General features: G+C 39.7%; 1 protein-coding gene across 1 annotated transcript in view; it reads left to right on the top strand.

Moving 5' to 3' along the window:
• Window positions 1–20890, top strand: part of RTTN (rotatin) — a 211170-nt gene that overhangs the window by 171213 nt on the left and 19067 nt on the right. The window contains exons 41-44 of the mRNA XM_030810284.1: window positions 13128–13233; window positions 13998–14095; window positions 15316–15393; window positions 19288–19414. Coding sequence (XP_030666144.1) covers window positions 13128–13233; window positions 13998–14095; window positions 15316–15393; window positions 19288–19414 — 409 coding nt within the window. The remainder of the gene's footprint in view (window positions 1–13127; window positions 13234–13997; window positions 14096–15315; window positions 15394–19287; window positions 19415–20890) is intronic.

Genomic DNA, 20890 nt, shown 5'->3' on the forward strand with positions numbered 1-20890 from the left:
TCTTGGTTATCAGACTGACAAATCACAAGACGAAGAAGGATGAGTGCATTGTAGTAAGATACTTTAGAGAGAGGCCACAATCACATAATTTTTATTATACTATTCTGTAATTATTATTGTTAATCTCCTACCTGCCTAATTTATAAATTAAACTTTATTGTAGTTACATATGTATAGTAATAAAACTTAGAATATATAGAGTTGGGTACTATTCATGGTTTTAGGTATCCACTGGGGGTGTTGGAATGGATCCCTCAAAGATAAGGGGGCCTACTGTGCTCAATATGTTTTATTTGCAAATACATATAGATAACAAGATCAATAAAAATCTCTCTATGTAGTAGATTTCATCTATAATTGATGTATTAATCAATTGAGATAATGAATTAATTTTGCTCCTTATATTTGATCTGATATCTAAAAGTAGTAATGCAAATGAGGAACTCTTGTGTCTTATTTTAGATGTATTTTGTGCTCACATTTAGTGAATGGTAAAATTCAAGGGTAAATCTGTTGAAAGGAAGGCTTATATATTTAAGATACTGTTGTGTTGATGAATGTTCACTGTAATTAAAAAGCCTATTTTTTACATTAAGTACCTTTTGGAAAGAAAGCAAGAAAGTCTTGACCTAGAATACCCTGCATCACTTAAATGTACAGAAGGGATTAATCTAGAAAGAGCATGACCTTTAAATGAATTTTGGTTGATGAAAAGACATTATTTCTTGCTCTGTATCATCTCGATTTCTTTTTCTCTTTTTGTGTATTTGCATCATCTAGGAGCTAGTTATCTGTTGCTTGAGTTTATTCTCAGCCTTGCTGCCTCCCAGCTCCTCACACTTCCAGTCATGTCCACTTGCTCTGTGCAGAGATGCTCAGACTGTTTTTCAGTCTGCAGTAAGTACTGTATGGAAACTGATAGAAAGTCAGTTCTTCACTCCAGCCTTTCCTTCAGTATATGTTGGAAAGTATGTGAATTTACCATAGGTTAATCCTGTTTGTTTCCTTTTTGTTTGTTTGGTTTTGGTATGGGGCTTTGATTTCAGTTTTACCGTGTACACATTTTAGAGAACCAAACAGTTTTATCTGTAAGTTTTTACTAAAAGTAGATTTCTGCCTTCATTCCTCATTTTCTCAGAGGTGACCACTTATACCTCATTTAGCTACTTTTTATAGCTTCTCTTTCATGTATCTAAATAACATGCTTATATTTTTTTGTCTTGATTATTCAGTTTTAGATATTATCTATTGAATTCCTACTATGGAAAATGAGACTTTAGCTTTTTTTTCATGCCTCACCCACCTACCCTGCCAAAATGGGTTTCCTTCTCATTCTCCTAATATCGATATACCATAATGCCAATTAGAGAATAGGCAGCGTGAATGGTATTAAATTTATGACAGTGTTATACACAATTGAACCATGTTGCAGAGTGTTTAACTTTCTTTTCTTGCACAGCTTTTGTTTGCCTTAGACGTAATTATTGTATTATTTTAAAACATGCTGACTTTCCTGTTATCACTTATAAACTCCATGCTCTTTGCCAGAATTAAATATCCTCTCAGTGTGTTCAGAATTGTCAGAACTTCGTCGCTTCATCTTTTGGAATAAATCTCTTCCCAATTCCTTCTAACCTACTTGGTGCCTGTTGTCGTCCTGGGATATCCATTCACCTGTTTCTGGGAATTCCTTTACCTCTGTGCTAGGTGCAGTCTCCTGTCATCCTGAGATATCCATTCACCTGGTTCCAGGAATTCCTTTACCTGTGTGCTATGTGCAGTCTCCTGCATCCCGCATGCTGTCTCCCATTTCCTGTGGCCTTCTCTCCTAGTTAATGCTCTTTGTTTTTGCTTAGAGTTTCTTCTCCCTTAGCTTTCAGAGAAAAGGTACTGAGGAGGTCTTTTGAGATCTATAAGACTGAAAGTCTTTATCACCCTTACATGTAATTTATAGTTAGGCTAGTGAGAATTCTGGATTGGAAATCGTTTACTTCAGAATTTAGAAGCCATAGTCTGTTCTTTTTAATTCCAAATGTTACTATAGAGAATTTTGAAGCATTGGCTGGGTGCGGTGGCTCATGCCTGTAATCCCAGCACTTCGGGAGGCTGAGGTGGGCGGATCACGAGGTCAGGAGATCGAGACCATCCTGGATAACACGGTGAAACCCCATCTCTACTAAAAATACAAAAAAATTAGCCAGGCGTGGCGGTGGGCACCTGTAGTCCCAGCTACTCGGGACGCTGAGGCAGGAGAATGGTGTGAACCCCGGAGGCGGAGCTTGCAGTGAGCAGAGATTGCGCCACTGCACTCCATCCTGGGCGACAGAGCGAGACTCCATCTCAAAAGAAAAAAAAAAAAAAAAAAAGGAAATTCCGAAGCCCTTAAAATTCCTGGTTTTTCTCTTCCTGGAAGTTTTTAGAATCTTTCTTTTTTCTCATATTCTAAAATGTTTAGATGAAGCATCCAGGTGTGGATCCGTTTTAGCCATTGTACTGGGCTCTCTTGGGGATTCTTTCCATCTATAAACTCATGCTTTCTAAATTACTGCAGAGACATTCCCTGTACTTTGTATGCTCTGTACATTTGGAACTCCTATGAGGTTTTTTTTTTTTTTTCCTATGTAATCTCTCTTTGCTGTCTTTTCCTGTATTTATTTTAGTCTCTCTTTTCTGTTGGGCAGCTTTTCTTGGTGTCTGGTAATCTTGATTATGTGCTCTATTTAAGACTGGGAAACTCAAAGCAGATTGACATCCCTGAGCATATGAGTGCAACTTGTCAATTGCTGTCCAAGGGGACCAGTGGGGGTTATTTTGTAGACTTGTCTTCTGGGGCTTCTCAGATTCCCTGGAGAATGGTCTTCTGATCTCTTTCCTGGAGGTGAAAACCCAACTGCCAAATGTTATGTAGCCAAGTAGGAGACGACAGCTGAGGTCTCAGAATTTAGTTTGCACAATTTCACTTAATCTAACTTCAAAGGTTTTAGTAGAATACTCTTGCCCACAAATGTTCCCGTCTCTGCCAGTTCAGAATCCTAATTTATCCTCTCCAGAGACTAAACATCCAGGATTTTGCAAGGGCTGGGAGGAAGAGTGGCTTAATTACATAGAAATTGGTGGCTGTCAGGCAGGATCTGGGCATGTAACTGCATTTTAGAGACTAAACAATCCTTCTTCATCCTCACATCCAGGGATACCTGGTGCTAAATTTCTTCAGCCTTGGGCAGTTCAGTGGATAGATTGGGGTAGTTTTCAGCTTTCCCCACTCACCACTTAGAATTCAGGGATCCCATGCCTAATACACTTACCACTCATCCATCTGCTTTCTCGTTTTCAGTCGTGTGTGTGTGTGTGTGTGTGTGTGTGTGTGTGTGTGTGTGTGTAAAATCCCATTTTTGTCATTTTAATGGAATTTCAGGAGGGAATAAAAGACATATCTGTGCACACAACTATTTCCTTAGGAGTCTTAACTCTGACCCAACCCTGCCTGCAATTGCTACACATATTTTTATTTTATTTTTTATTTTTATTTATTTATTTATTTTTGAGACAGAGTCTCACTCTGTCACCCAGGCTGGAGTGCAGTGTGGCACGATCTCAGCTCACTGCAACCTCTGCCTCCTGGGTTCAAGTGATTCTCCTGCCTCAAGCCTCCCAAGTAGCTGGGATTACAGGCGCTTGCCACCGTGCCCAGCTAATTTTTATATTTTTCGCATGTTGGTTGGCCAAACTGGTCTCGAACTCCTGACCTCAGGTGATCCGTCCACCTTGGCCTCCCAAAGGGCTGGGATTACAAGGCGTGAGCCACCATGCCTGGCCCCATTATCATTTGTTTCAAGAAATTTTTCAATTTTCTTCTTAATTTTTTCATTAACCCACTGGACATTCAGGAGCATATTGTTTAATTTTCATATGTTTGTATAGTTTCCAAAATTCCTCTTGTTATTGATTTCCAGTTTTATTCTACTCTGGTCATAGAAGATGCTTGATTTTATTTCAATTTCTTGAATGTTTTAAGACTTGTTTTGTGAACCTAACATATGGAATATCCTACAGAATGATCCATATGCTGAGGAGAAGAATGTGTATTCTGCAGCCATTAGATGAAATGTTCAGTAAATATCCATTAGGTCTGTTTGGTCTTTAGTGCAGATTAAATCCAGTGTTTCTTTGGTGATTTTCTGTCTGGAAGATCTGTCTGTTCAATGCTGAAAGTAGGGTGTTGAAGTCTCCAGACGTTATTGTCTTGAGATCTCTCTCTCTCTTTAGCTCTAATATTTGCTTTATATATCTCAGCGCTCCAGTGATGGGTACGTATATACTTACAATCATTATATCCTCTTGCTGCATGGACTCCATTATCATTATATAATGACCTTCTTTGTCTCTCCTTACAGTTTTTGTTTTGACATCTATTTTGTCTAAGTATAGCTACTCCTATTTTTTTTTTTTTTGTTTTCATTGGCATGGAATGTCTTTTTCCATCCCTTTATTTTCAGTCTGTATATATTTTTATTGGTGAAGTATGTTTCTTGTAGGCAACAGATAAGTGGTCCTCTGTGTGTTTTTATTGTAGAGTTTAGCCCATAGTCCATTTACATTCAATGTTGTTATTGACAAGTAGGGACTGCCTTCTGCCGTTTTGTTATTTGTTTTCTAATTGTTTTGTGATCTCATTCTTCTTTAATTCCTTCTGTCTTTCTTTTAGTGAAGATGATTTTCTTTGGTGGTATGTTAATTTCTTCTTAGTTTTTGTGTCTCCATTTGTATTGTTTTTGGTAAGAGGTTACCATGATGAGGCTTGCAAATACTTTCTTATAGACCATTATTTTAAACTAATGACAACTTAATACTGATGGCATGAACAAACACACACGCAAAAGAAAACTAATAAAAACTCTACACTTTAACATTATCTCCTGCTTTTTAACTTTTAGTTGTTTCTCTTTATGTCTTATTGTACTGTCTTTGTCTTAAAAAGTTGCTGCAGTTATTATTTTGGATTGGTTCATAATTTAGACTCTCCACTTAAGATAAGAGTAGTTTACACAACACCATTACAGTGTTACAGTAGTCTCTGGTTTTCTGTGTGCTTACTATTACCAGTGAGTTTTGTACCATCAGATGATTTCTTGCTCACTAACATCCTTTCATTTCAGACTGAAGAACTCACTTTACTATTTCTTGTAGGACAAGTCTGGTGTTGTTGAAATCCTTCAGCTTTTGTTTGTCTAAGGTTTTTATTTCTCTTCATACTTGAAGGATAGTTTCGCCGTATGTACTATCTAGGGTAAAGTTTTTTTGTTTTTTGTTTTATTTTTTTTTCCCTTCAGCACTTGAAATATGTCATGCCACTCTCTTGTGACCTGTAACATTTCCAGATATATTGGAGGTCCATTGTATGTTATTTCTTTTCTCTTGCTGCTTTTAGGATCTTTTCTTTATCCTTGACCTTTAGGAGTTTGATTATGAAATATCTTAAATGTCTTCTTTGGGTTAAATCTGCTTGGTGTTCTCTAACCTTGTACTTGAATATTGATCTTTCTCTAGGTTTCGGAAGTTCTCTGAAATTATCCCTTTGAATAAACTTTCTACCACTATCTCTTTCTCTTAAATTTGCCCTTTCGAGGCTATTTTTTAGGTTTTATAGGCATGCTTCATTATTCTTTATTCTCTTTTTTTCTTTTGTCTCCTTTCCCTGACTGTGTATTTTCAAATAGCTTGCCTTCAGGCTTACTAATTCTTTCTTTTACTTGGTCAGCTCTACTATTATGAGACTGATGTATTTGTCAGTATGCCAATTGAATTTTTTAACTCTAGAATTTGTTTCATTCTTCTTAATTATTTAAATCTCTCTGTTAAATTTATCTGATAAAATTCTGAATTCCTTCTCTTATTTTAAATTTCTTTGAGTTCCCCTAACACAGCAATTTTGAATTCTCTGTTTGAAAGTTCACATATCTCTGTTTCTCCAGGCTTGGTCTCTGATGCCTTATTTTAGCTCATTTGGTGGGGTCATTTTTTCCTGGATGATCTTGATGCTTGTAGATGTTCGTCAGTATCTGGGCATTGAAGAGTTAGGTTTTTGTTTCAGTCTTTGCAGTCTGGGCTTGTTTGTGTGTGTCCTCCTTGAGTAGGCTTTCCAGGCACTCCAAGGGAGTTGGACCTTAAGCCCAATAACACTTCACTTCTTGCAGACTTGTAGAGGTACTGCCTTGGTGGTCTTGGATAAGATCTGGAAGAATTCTCCAGATTACCAGGCAGAGACTCTTGTTCTTTTACCTTACTTTCTCCCAAACAAACAGAGTCTCTCTCTATATACTGAGCAGCCTGGAACGGGGGGGTGTGGTGATATTAGCATCTCTGTGGCTACCACCACTGCAACTGCGCTGGATTAGTCCTGATGTCAACACAACACTGGGTTTCTCTCAAGCCCACTGCAGTTGCTACCTGCTTACCTATGTTCACTCAAGGCCCTAGGACTTCATAATCAGTAGGTGACAAAGCTAGCCAGGTTTCTGTCCTTCCCTTCAGAGCAGTAAGTTCCCCCAGACCCTGAACAGGTCCAGAGATGCTGTCTGTGAGCCAGGGATTAGAGTCAAAAACCTTAGCATTTTACCTCATGTTCTCTTCTAAGGCGACTAACCTGGCACTCAAACCACAATACTGGGTCCTTTCTGCTCTTCTCTCCCCTTTCCACAGGAAAAGGAGACTCTCCTTTTGGCCACCAATACCACGGTCCCATGGGAGTTCTACCAGGCTGCTGCCAATGTTCACGTAGAGCCCAAGGGCACTTCTATCATTCAGTGACGAATGCTGCCAGACCTGGGGCTCACCCTTCAGGACAATCAGTTCCCCTCTGGCCCAGAGATGGTCCAGAAATACTGTCCAAGAGCTTCGGCCTGGATTCAGGGAGCCCAAGAGCCTACTTGTTGCTCTACCCACTGTGGCTGAGCTGACACCTAAGATGCAAGACAAAGTCCCCTTTACTTTCCCCTCTGCTTTTCTCAAACAGAAGGAGTCTTTTGCTGTAGCCACCACAGCTGCGAATGTGCTGGGTGATACCTAAAGTCAGCACATCCCAGAGCCCAAGGCCTGTGGTGTACTATTTGGATATTGCTGCTGGTTATTCAGGGCCTGAGGGCTCTTTAGTCAGCAAGTAATGAATCCTGCCAGGACTGGTTTCTTGCCTTCAAGGCAGTGGGTTCCCTTGGCCCACGTTTTGTCTAGAAATGTCATCCAGGAGCTAGGGCCTGGAATGGGGGTCTCACGACTCTACCCAGTGCCCTGTTCTGTTGTGACTGAGCTGGTATCTAAGATGCAAGACAAAGTCTTGTTTACTCTCCTTCTCAAGTAGAAGAAAGGAGTCACTTCTGTTGCTGCGAGCTGCACTGCCTGGGATTGAGGGAGAAATGGTGTAAGGCCTCCCTTAGCTGCCCTGGCTGGTGTCTCCCTGTGTCACATGCCACCATAGTCAACTGGCTCTAAGCCCAGCCTAACGCTAGGAGTTGCCTAGGAATTGCAGGCCTTGTGTCCAAGACTGCCTTTCAAGTTTACCTAGGACCCCAGAGCACTGGCTTTACGGTGGCAAGGCTTGCCAAGAAACTCCACTTCTGACTGCTGGTTTGGGCAGTTGATCTAAATGATCTCTCCATGCATGGGTGTTGGCTGAGCCCAGTACAGCTTTGCTCTCCACTGTGATAGAGCAGCACTGAATTCAATGTGAAGTCCCCCAGTTGCTGCTCTCTCCGTCCTCCAGGTGTGCAAGTTATGTCACCATACCTTGCCAGCCTCATAGAATGAGTTGAGGAGGGGTTCCTACTTCTCCTTTTTTTGGGGAACAATGTCTGTAAGAATGGTGTCAGCTCTTCTTTATATATCTGGTAGAATTCGGCTGTCAATCCATCTGATCCATGGCTTTTATGGTGTGCAGGCTATTTATTTCTAATTCCATTTTACAGCTCATTATTGGTCTATTCAGGGATTCAGTTTCTGCCTGGTTCAGTCTTGGGAGGATATATGTGGCCAGGAATTCATCCACTTCTAGATTTTTAGTTTGTGTGCATAGAAGTGTTCATAATAGTCTCTGATGGTTATTTCTCTGGGGTCAGTTGTAGTATCCCCTTTGTCATTTCTCATTATGTTTATTTGGATCTTTTCTCTTTTCTTCATTAGTCTAGCTAGTGGTCCATATATCTTATTATTTTTTTCAAAAAACCGGCTCCTCACTTCGTTCGTCTTTTGAATAGTTTTTCATGTCTCAGTCTTCTTCAGCTCTGATTCTGATTATTTCTTGTGTTCTACTAGCTTTGGGGTTGGTTTGCTCTTTCTTCTCTAGTTCTTTTAGTTGTGATGTTAGGTGCTAACTTGAGATCTTTCTAACTTTTCAATATGGGCATTTAGTGCTCCAAATTTTCCTGTTAACACTACCTTAGCTGTGTCCCAGAGATTCTAGTATGTTATCATTGTTCTCATTAGTTTCAAAGAACTTGCTGATTTCTGCCTTAATTTCATTATTTGCCCAAAAGTTATTCGGGAGCAGGATGCTTAATTTCAATGTAAATGAATGGTTTTGTGCAATTTTCTTTGTACTGAATTCTGTTTTTATTGTGCTGTGGTCTGAGAGTGTGGATGGTGTATGTATTAGACCATTCTTACATTGCTGTAAAGAAATACCTGACACTGAGTAATTTATAAAGAAAAGAGGTTTAATTGGCTCACGGTTCCACAGGCTGTACAGGAAGCATAATGCTGGCATCTACTCAGCTTCTGGGAAGGCCTCAGGAAACTTTCAATTATGGCAGAAGGGGGAGCGAGGCATCTCACTTGGTGGGAGCAGGAGGAAGAGAGGGGCAAGATGCCACACACTTTTAAACAACCAGATCTCATGAGAACTCTGTCACAGGAACAGAACCAAAGGGATGGTGCTAAACCATTCATGAAGGATCTACCCCAATGGTCCAGTCCCCAACATTAGGGATTACAGTTGAACATGAGATTTGGGTGGGGGCACAGATCCAAACCATATCAGTATAATTTTGATTTTTTTGAATTTGCTGAAATCTGTTTTGTATCTGATTGTGTGGTTGATTTTAGAGTATGTGCCATGTGGCAATGAGAAGAATGTATACTCTGTTGTTTTCTGGTGGGAAGTTCTGTAGATGTCTGTCAGATCCATTTAGTCCAGTGTTGAGTTCAGGTCTTGAATATCTTTGTTAATTTTTTGCCTGGATTATCTGTCTAATACTGTCAATGAGGTGTTGAAGTCTCCCATGTTACCCTATGGGAGTCTAAGTCTCTGAAGATCTCTAAGAACTTGCTTTATGAATCTGGATGCTTCTTTGTTTAGTGCATATATATTTAGGATAGCTAGGTTGCCTTGTTGAATTGAGTTCTTTACTATTTGTAATGCCCTTCTTTGTCTTTTTTTATCTTTGTTGGTTTAAAGTCTGTTTTGTCTGAAATTAGAATTGCAGTCCCTGCTTTTTTCTGTTTTTCGTTGCTTGGTAGCCTTTTTCCATCCCTTTATTTTGAGCCTGTGTGTGTCACTGCATATGAGATGGGTCTCTTGAAGACCGCATGCCACTGGGCCTTGCATATTTATCCATCTTGCCACTGTTCCTTGTTGTGGCATTTAGCCCATTTACATGCAAGGTTAGTATTGATATGTTTTAATTTGATCCTGTCATCGTTTTGTTAGCTGTTACGCCAACTTGTTTGTGAGGTTGCTTTATAGTGTCACTGGTCTGTGTACTTAAGTGTGTTTTTGTAGTGGCTGGTAATAGTCTTTCCTTCCCACATTTAGTGCTTATTTCAGGGACTCTTGTAAGGCAGGTGGTAACAAATTTCCTAATCATGTGCTTTTCTGTAAAGGATCTTATTTCTCCTTTGTTTATGAAGCTTAGTTTTGCTGGATATGAAATTCTTGGTTGGAATTTCTTTTCTTTAAAAATGTTGAATATAAGCCACCAATCTCTTCTAGCTTGTAGGGTTTCTCCTGAGAGGTTTAGTGTTCATCTGATATGCTTCCCTTTGTAGGTGACCTGACTTTTTCTCTCTAGCTTCCTTTACCTTTTTTTTTTTTTTTTTTTCTTTTTCTCCCTGACTTTGGAGAGTCTGATCATTATGTGTCCTGGGGATGATCTCGTGAAGTGTTTTGTGGTTCTTTGCATTTCCTGAATTTGAATGTTGACCTCTCTAGCTAGGTTGGGAAAGTTCTCATGGATGATGAGATATGTCTCCTCATCTCTTTCAGGGACACCAGTGAGTTGTAGATTCAGTCTCTTTACATAATCTCATATTTCTTGGAGGTTTTGTTTGCTCCTATTTACTTACTTATTTACTCTTGTCTGACTGTCTTATTTTATAAAACCAGTCTTCAAGCTCTGAGACTCTTTCCTTAGCTTGGTCCATTCTGCTGTTAATACTTGTGATTTCATCATGAAATTCTTGTAGTGTGATTTTCAGCTCTGTCTGGTTGGTTACATTCTTTTCTTGGCTATTTGGCTGTCAGCTCCTGTATTGTTTTATTTTTATTCTTAGCTTTCTTAGATTGGGTTTCAATATTCTCCTGAATCTCAATGATCTTCATTCCTGTCCATATTCTGAATTCTATTTCTGTCATTTCAGCCATATCAACCTGGTTAAGAACCTTTGCTGGAAAATTAGTGTGGTCATTTGGAAGAAAGAAGACACTGGCTTTTTGAGGTCTTAGAGTTCTTGCACTGTTTTTTTTTTTGTTGTTGTTGTTTTTGTTTTTTGTTTTTTGTTTTCCATCTTTGTGGGCTGATGTTCCTTCGGTCATTGAAGTTGCTATCCTTTGGATGATTGTCTTTTTTGTTTTTTTTCCTTTTATCCTACTTAATGTCCTTGGGCATTTCATTGTGATATAAGGTGTATTCAGTCGACTCATTTAGGAAGATTTTAGGGAGCCAAGGCTCAACTCAGCTCCTGGACTGTGTGCTCTAACTCTTGGGGACTGGTATCAGGGTAGGGCTTTGATCTCTGTTTCCTCAGGGTTAGGAACCTGCTGCTCTGGAGGGTCCAAGGTGCTCTAAGACTGCTGCTCGTAACTCTGATGGTTGGTGCCAGCCAAAGCACTTCGTAGGGAAGTGGCAGTAGGATCCATCCTTGTTGACACATGTCAGCAGCAGTGGCAGTGCAGCACTGTGCACACTCATCAGCTGCATCAGGGTGCTGTCAGGTGCCAGGGTGCCAGCCTTGATGCAGGCATCTACAGCAGCTGTGGTAGCAGCACGGCTTGGGGATGTGGGAGCCCCCACCTGAGACTGTGTGTGCATTCATACTGGTGGTGGTATTAGCATGAGACTGGGCAATGGTGGACGCAAGACTATGTGTACCCTTTGTGCCCATTCATTCTGGTGTCAGTGGCTGCTCAGGGCTGGGGCTGGGTTCGCTGCTTTTGGTGGCTAGTTCTGTGTTGGCAGCCCCAGCACAGGGGCGGGGTGCTGGCAGGCCCAGGGCTGGCGGGCTCCATGCCTGCTGACTCTCTGAGGACAATAGCAGGGAGGGAGGATGGGGTGCACTCACGGCTGGCAGCAGTGGCACAGCAGGGTGCACGTGCACACATGTGCTGGTGGGGAAGGGAAGGCAGGTCCGCCTGTACACGCCCACAAAGCATTGTGGTGGGTGGCCAGTGGGTGAGTGCCTGCAGGCAAGGCAGCATGAAGGAGGCTGCAGTGGGGGAAGAATGCTGGTGCGTGTCCACTGGGGTCACTCTGCTGGAGCACTCTGCTAGTCAGGCACAGTCTGCCAGTGCAGGAGCTACCGTGTGGGCCTGTACCTGGGAGCTTCACTCCAAGCAGGTGTGGCTAGGCTTGGGCTCTGGGAGAAGCCAGCAGATCACAGGGTGGCCCAGACTGGCCCTGTCTCATGGGCAAGACCACCCTGCAGAGTTGAGGTCCTACAGTTCCCTTAGGGATAAAGTCTCCTATGGGAGCAAGTCTAGCCTAAGGGGATGGGCATCCCTGGCCGTGCTCCACTGTAGACACTCCCATACCAAACTCTCTGGGCTCTGCCTCAGCTGGAATTCTGCTTCTACCACTTCCCTAAGCAGCTTTCTCTGACAACTCAAATGTCCATGGTGGTCCAGGGGTCCCTTCCTACCAGAATTCCAGAGGCCTGTGGGGAGAGCAAATTTTGTTCCTTGCCTTTTCAACTTCCCCCTCTGCAGGAGTTGTTGGGGGCCAGGAACAAGTTGTGGTGCTTGGTAGCCCCGAGCAGGGTCCCCAGCTTCCTCCCCCTTCAGCCCCAGCTCTGTGTTTTCCCTCCATCTGCTCTCAATACCTTCCCTCTGAAGATCTGCTAGGAGTGTGCCAGTCTTCCTGATGTCCCGCTTCCTCAGTAGGAGATGTTCCTCCTGGCTGTATCTAGTTGGCCATCTTGGAGCACAAATTTCTAGTTTTGTTTTGTTTTTTTTTTTTTGATAAAAATGTATGGAATCTGTTATTATGTCTACTTTTGTACATATTATAAATTTTTAAGTGAAAATTTTTCTAACTCATAAATTTAAATGTATAAAGGAAATATACAGAAATAGTAGTTTCGGAATTACAAATGATTTTCCATTTCTCTGAAAGTCAAAAAAGTTACGCACTATTTTTTGAGAAAATGTTATATGACAGGTGCATGTTACCATAGAAATGAAAAATGGAAAGAACCAAATCACCTAAGATATAGGGGTAGTTTAGATAGAAATGGAGAGAGGGGAATGTGTCCCCAGAAGGAGAAAGGAGGAAATTGATGACAGTTCTCCTGTTCAGCAGTTTTACAAGGACCCATTTTAATAAGGTACGCACATGTATATACAATATGCTCTGGTGAATTTGAGTAAGTATATGAGCTTGCTATGTGAAAGCTAAATAAAGCTTTTTTCTGTAGATAATGGGTCTTTAAGAATGATTGTTTTTCTCTTCTGTATTATAAACAACTTATACAGTCTTATCCACACAGAACATTCACGAATATTAATGATTTATCAAAATCCAGTGAATTTCACATGATGGTTGAAACCTAGCAATATCTTTTAAGTAGAAAATGTTCTTTATTCACAACAGTTTTGCTCCAGATTAAATATTTCTTCAAAGCGGTTTGATTTGTATTCTCTGCAGTGCTATGAAGGGAAATCTTCCAAAGATATCCTGAAAAGAGTAGCTGCAAATGCATTGATGTCACTTCTGGCTGTCAGTAGAAGAGCACAGAAACATGCTTTGAAAGGTGAGCCACATGACACATCAGCTGTTTTGATGGCATTATCAATTCATATGTTTTGTTGCTTGTTCAAGTTAATTTTCTTTGGACTCAAAATGTAAAAAACATATAGTATAATCTCAGTGTCACTAAAAATAATTTTTTTCCATACAGAAGCAGTAAATATGCATTACTTTTCAAATAAAAAGATTAGACATAGTTTGTTTTTGTTTGTTTAATACGTGATGGTTCTTGCTCTAAAGAACCTATATGTAAATAGTAGGGAAGCTAAAAGGTAACACATTGAGTTTCATTATAATTAAATATTACTATCCAGAAGCACTCACTGTATACCTGAACAAAACCCACATAGTTTTGATGGTAAAAACAGCAACAGATGATTCCATATTTTCGTATAAATTTCCCTCTTGAGTGTTGTAATTTCTCATTTGGGAATCGGAGAATATAGATCTGAGAATGAAAAGAGAATAATGGCAACATCAAGTCCATTAATACCAATTGTGATTTGCTACTAAAACAAATGATGTATTCCTCAAGCTGTAAATTGGACTTGGGTAGTATCTTACTAAAAACTGAAAACAAGTGGCCTTCAGCATTTTAGTTCTCTTACTTTTCCCCCCTCTGATTCATTAATCTCTGACTGAAAATTCTAAAATGAAGTGGGTCAGAAATAGAAAATGTTACCTTTTTGAGAATCTGATTGGTATATGTGGTTTTAACTTACTTGGAAATAGAATATCCTTTTGACTACTGCAGATTTTGTCTTTCAGCCAATCTTATAGACAATTGCATGGAGCAGATGAAACACATAAATGCACAGCTGAACCTAGATTCTCTGAGGCCTGGGAAAGCAGTATTGAAAAAAAAGGTAACATTCTGTGATAAATGAATGACTGTATAGAGAGACCATTCTCCAGTCCCCTTGTGCCTAGAAATGAGCACGAGCTTGAAATGAGTGTCTCATTTAGAAGAAAGATACAGATGGAGAAATTAATGAGACTTCTACATTAGCAGATTGTTGGCTTTTTTTGGTCTTAATTCTTACTTGAAGATCTTTAGACAACATGTCTCTTATGCACTGTCGTTATTATAAACATTGGAAATATCCACATATACATGGTATTATGCCAGATAAATTTTTTATACTACAAAAAGAAAATCTGTATCTCAAAACAAGCATAGGTTAACTAGGAATGAGATCTACAACAACTATAATTTAGTAAGAGTTTTCTATATGTCAGGCACTATTGAAACATTTCATATTTATTATCTCATGAACAAACACTCATTACAGCATAGTCACACAACTGGTAATTGATGCAGCTAATATTTGCCCCAAATCTGGGTGGTTGCAGAGCTGGTATTCCTCATCTCTGTTTATCTCCTTCTGTGCCTTCTGAATATCTCCTCTAGCACTGAGTCTGCTGGACTCATGTTTAAACTGCATGCTCAGGTAAACTCAAAATAACATAGTTATTATATAATAGCTATGATTAACAATAACTACTGTGGTTAACAAGATCTGCCACCCACTTATTCAGCAAATTAAATTGTGTGAATAGTATAAATATATAAATAAACATATATGTGTGTAAGTAAGGTCGTTATAGCAGCACTCTGTGTAATAACTAGTTTCTACTGCATTTAGTAAGAAACCAAGACAAAGTCTTATTTAATAATGTAATTGATGCAGGAGATTGATTGTATGTTTATCAGTTCTTTTTTTGCCTCCTTTCCTCTCTAGCCAAAGGTCCTTCATCATTGAGAAAGTCAGCCAACACCTGATATGATTGAAAATCTGTCAGTATCTGCCTCACTTTATTGAGATGAAACATGGAGGCTATCATATATCCGAGTTCCTCCATGCTTGATAGAACAGAAATAGCTTTTTTGTGGTGAATGTGTTTCTTGAGATATGGTCATCTTTCAGAGATCGTTAGCCTGTCAGTTCCCTCAAAGTTACAGTGGTTGGGCATGATTAGAGCACACCTGCATTGTACCGTGACCCAAAGGGGAGGGAATTACTATACACAAAAAGTGGAGTATGCTGTTGCATTCACAGTTTTCAACTGCTTTTTATTTAAATAGGAGGATGGTGTTATTAAAGAGTTAAGCCTTGCCATGCAGCTCCTAAGAAACTGTCTTTATCAAAATGAAGAATGTAAAGTAAGTAGAGCTATTTTTCAAAATTTTAATAGAAGAAGTACTGGTATTAAGCAGTTTAATTTTTATATGAGACAATGTAGTAGGAAAAATGGAAAGCTCTGACTTTTAAATTTTTAGACACACAGTTGATTGGTCCTTAAACTCAGTGTTAATTGTCAGAAATGTGTGTATCTGATCGTTATTCATCAACACTGATTACATTTCTTGTGTATATCAGTGTTTCGATTTATCATTGAAACTTTAACTTCACAAACTTCAGCCTCATTCTGTACTCTTAGGCATTTTAAATGTTTTGGGTATGGAATGAATGGCTGGATGTGTCTTATAAGGTAGATTGTTTCAAAACGGGTTGTCAAAACAACTCTTCAAGGAAATAAGTGAAGCTATCTGTATCTATAAGGAAAGAAGATGAAGAGTTTCCTGCTTCAAAGGAGAAGATAGTTAGAGCTGCTACCTAGTGTGGCCACATCCACCAAGAGGAAGTTTCTTCTAGCTCTGCTGACTCCCTGGGACCATTTACACAGCCCTTCTGTCTAAAAATCACTGAGATGTTTTGCTTTGTAAGCACTGATGATGTTTTAAACCATTGTGTCAGTACTACTATAGAGGATATAATCTTTTGAACACTCTGATTTGCTTTGTCTATAGTTTTACAACACTTTTGAAATACTAGATTAATGCTTTAATGCAGAAATACTAGATTATTCTTTATAAAAGCTGGCCATGACAATAAAATTTAAAAAAATACTAAATTAAAGCTTTAGTATAGAAAGCAAAGATAAATTATAGAAGCTTTTATTGCCTTATAAATTTTTACCTGTTTTGCTCTTATTTGTGGTAAGAGCACAACTGGAAAAACGATACCACATCTGGAAAATGGACATGTTGAACACACTTATTCCTTAAGCGATGTTAAAAAGCCAGATGCATGACTCACAATTTATATTTCAAAGTAGTTTGATGGAAATTAAGTATTTATTTATACAATTTATTAAAATTCCCTATATGTGAATTTATATGAACTTTTTCTCAAACAAAAGTGCCATTAATAAACTTAATGATTCCTTCATGCTTATTATGCTTGTGACTGGATGTACAGTCAGTATTCATGTGTATATGTAAATATATAAATTTCATGTGTGTGTGCAGTTAATATTCATTCATGACACCTTATTCAGGGAAATACTCTGGAATACTTTACATGTGGGATCTACCTATAAAGATTTATGAAATGCTAACCTGGATACTAGTTACAAATATTGTGCTCAATTTGTATCACATTAGCCATTTATAAAAGTGTAATATCTCAGTGAGTCAAAGCATTTCTGTATTTCTAAGTTGTTTAATAAGAAGTAAATCCAAAGAATATTTAGATTATCCTTGAGTGTAAATATAATCTTATGGAGGTAGAGATTGTTAATTTCAGTTTTAGCTTTTATCAGGTGTATGGCATGTTCTCATTATTAATAGTTGGCCACTATTGGGTAATTCACCAGGTCACCCACTGCCACCCCACCCTGCTGTTTGCATATGCATAACATTAAGGGGTTTTCATACTGGAAGGATCATGGTGGCTGTGAGGTAAATGAATTAAACAGTGGACAAGGTTAGGCAGAGGGGACTGTCATAGTTCAAACAAGAGATGATGACACCTTAACTTGAGCAGATAGAAAGGAGAAGGAGGGTAGGGAGTAAATTTGAGGCATTTGAGAAGAGGAGGAATGTAGAATGACTTCCAAACTCCAGTTTAAGCTGCTACATTATCATGCATTAAGAGTGCATGATAGAGCAGAGCACAGGTGTGAGAGACCCGATATTCATGCTTGCACGTGCTAGCCTCAAGAGTCTTTGGGGCATCCTGGTGAAAAATGGCTTGTGGCCCATAGATTTTATGGGTCTGGGACTCTAAGGGGTGATACAAGGTGGGGATATTAGGAGTTATCAATGTGTAGATGGTGTTTGTGGTCCTCACTATCATTGAAATTTCCCAAGAAAGTATGTAATGAAAACCAAGGTCATATGTTTGGAAAATAGGAACATTTAAGAGAGGGCAGAAAACGACTGAGAAGGGAATACTGGAGAAGGAATTCGGTGATTGCATTAGGCCATTCTTGCCTTGCTGTGAAGAAATATCTGAGACTAGGTAACTTATTAAAGAAAAGAGGTTTAATTGGCTCACAGTTCTGCAGGCTATACAGGAAGCACAGTGGCATCTGCTTCTGGGGAGGCCTCAGGAAGCTTCCAATCATGACAAGAAGGCAAAAGGTGAATAGGCACATCACATTACTAGAACTGGAGCAAGAGTAAGAGAGCTGGCGAGGAGGTGCCACACACTTTTAAATGACCAGATCTCATGAGATCACTCACTGTCTTGAGGAAAGCACCAAGCCATGAGGAATCAGCCCCTAAGATATAAACACCTCCCACCAGGCCTCACTTCTAGCACTGGGGATTACAATTCAATATGAGATTTGGGCAGGGACAAATATCCGGACTCTATCAGAAATGATCCAAGATAGAGCAGCAGCATGGAAATTAAGAGACATATAGCAAATGCCACAGTGCTTAAGCGTTGTTGGCAACCACAAAAGTAGGAGTGGCCTCAATAGAATCATCAGGGCAGAAAATAAATGGAAATGAGCTAAAGATTAAATGTGAGACGGGGAAATTACAGTAATAGTAATGTAGAAGTTTGGTCATGAAAAGTGGCATTAATAATTTAGGACATATAAGATGAAATGAGTATGTTTGTTTCTCTTAAAATGTAAACTACTTGAATACAGGCACAGAAATGAGCAAATTGGGGACGAGTTGTTTAAGAGATAGCAAGAGGAGAACTAACTGGTGGATTAAGATCCCTGAGGAGGCAGGAAGAGCTGTGTTTCAGAACACAGATGGATGTATCAATCTCTGGCAGGCAAGAAGTGGAACACTTCTTTGTCACTACCAGGCAGACAGGAAGGATGAATGGATGAAAATACAGATAAACTATGTGGACAGAATGGCAGAGTAGATAAAGGAATTTGTACCTAATCGTTTCTGTCTTCTCTGTGAAATAGTAAACAAGGTCATCTGCTGCAGATGGAGGGCTGTGTGCCACAGAGAGTGGTGAACATGGGAAGAACTTTAGAGAGAGCACTGGGAATGACTTCAGTGCTTACGGAGAGTGTTGAACATTGGGAATCACTTCTCTTCTGCCACTTGATGCTATGTGAAATTGTGTGTGTATTTATGTGCATGCTCACGTGCATAAACATGGGTCTACAAATTACCTCGGAATTCTTGTTCATTTAAAACAGATATTGCTGCACTTAAACAGCTATATTTTATCTGCAGTATTGTCCTGGGGTAACTGATCTTTGTAATAAAGACTCTGAGTTACTTCAGAATTTATCGATTTATCATAATATTTAGACTGAATTTTATATATTCAAATTACTCAAAACCTAATTTACTTTGAGTATATACACACATACACACACACAGAGAGAGAGAGAAAGAGAGGGAGAGAGGGTGGGCAAAGAGGACTCAGAGTTGATGAGAATGTTTACTTAATCAGAAATTCTCACTTCTTGGCCATTTCATAGCATTTACAGGAATTTATTCAGTGTTGTGAGATATCACTTTGCTGTTTAATTTACATGTTACAAAGGCTATTTTCTATGCTTCCTACCTTAGTGGTACATCTTAACCACCCTGGTGTTGAAGGGACTTCCTGAGATTAGTCAGGCTCGTGGTCAGGGCAGCCATGTGTGGAGCCCAGTGGGGCTGGGGCAGGATGCTGAAGCCATCACAGGGTTCTCCTTGTGTCTTATGTTGGTGGCTTTTTGTTGTTGTTTTGATTTTAATGTTATATATTCAGACTAATGCTGTCGTTTCCTCTTCCTTCAACAGGAAGCAGCTCTTGAAGCTCACCTTGTCCCTGTCTTGCACTCTCTCTGGCCTTGGATTTTGATAGATGATTCATTGATGCAAATTTCTCTGCAGCTCCTTTGTGTCTATACTGCAAATTTTCCAAATGGTAAATAGGATCCAATACTGCCTTTCAATAATATACCAAAATACTAGTTTTATATATGTTGCTAAGGTGGACTGGAAAAACTAATACCTATTTTGAAGTATTTCTCTGATTTATTGAGGATATGATGGGCAAAGGCAAGCTTTCTCGTAGGTATTATGAGAGCAGACAGATATTTTAGTGTGTTGACATGAAAGAGTCATTGGCAGTGCAGGGAATAGAGAGGGAGGACTGGTCTGATTATCTGGCAGTGAGAAATTGAGTTTAGTAGGAAAATCGAGAGGATAAAAATTATGATGTAGGGCCTCAAAATTCAGGTGAAGGTTAGAACTTCTTATAGATTCTAGAGCAGGAGACTGGCATGTTGAAAGTTAGTTCTCAGAACAGTTGGTCTGGTGATGCTTGATATCACTAGGGCTCCTCTTTCGCTCATGCACTCGATAGATGTTTTATCAAGAGCCTGTGGTGGGCTGTGCATTGTGAGTTCTGGTGAGAGTGATCTGAAATGAGATAGGAGGACAGGTCATGTAGGGCCTCAGGGGCCAGAGTAGGGAGTTTGGATTTTTATGTGAGTGTAACAGGATGATATTGGCAGTTGTAAGCTGGTGAGTGGCATGATTTAATTTGTGTTTAAGAAAGATTAGGCTGGGTGAGGTGGCTCATGCCTGTAATGCCAGCACTTTGGGAGACCCAGGCAGGCGAATCACTTGAAGTCTGGGGTTGCAGACCAGCCTGGCCAACATGAGGAAACCCTGTCTCTACTAAAAAGACAAAAATTAGCCAGGCATGATGGTGCATGCCTATAGTCCCAGCTACTCAGGAGGCTGAAGCAGGAGAATCACTTGAACCCAGGAAGCAGAGGTTGCAGTGAGCTGAGATCACGCCACTATACTCCAGCTGGGGCAACAGAGTGAGACTCTGTCTCACAAAGAAAAGAAAAGAAAAGAAAAAAATTACCCTGGGTGGTATGTGGAGAATGGATGATTGGGAGCAAGTCTAGAAGCAGGGAGACTTGTCATGGAGATATAATGGTAGCTTGGGCTTGAGTGGTAGCTGGAGAGATTGAGAGAAGTAGACAGATTCAGTATATAGCTCAAAGGTAGAGTCAAGGATACCTGTTGTGGGAGGTAGGAAGGAAAAAAAGGTGTCCAGGGTGAACTTCATTTGGAGAAATGAGCCTGAGTGCACAGTAGTGCCATTTACTAAAATGGGGAAGATTTAAAAGAAGCAGACTTGAAGTGAGAAAGTAGTAGGAATCAAGAGTTCTGTTTGGTCTTGTTAAGTCTGAGGTGTTGATGTTCACTCAGGTGAAAACAGCTGGAGTTGAATTCAACGGAGAGTAGAGGTAAGTTTGAAGATTTAAAATGTTGGGAATATTATTAGTTATTTGTTGCTACAAAAGAAATTACTCTAAAATTTAGCATCTGCAAACATCAATCATTTCATTATGCCACGGCTTCTGTGGCTCAGGAATCTGGG

The sequence above is a fragment of the Nomascus leucogenys genome, chromosome 4, assembly GCF_006542625.1.
Source record: "Nomascus leucogenys isolate Asia chromosome 4, Asia_NLE_v1, whole genome shotgun sequence".
NCBI lineage: Eukaryota > Metazoa > Chordata > Mammalia > Primates > Hylobatidae > Nomascus > Nomascus leucogenys.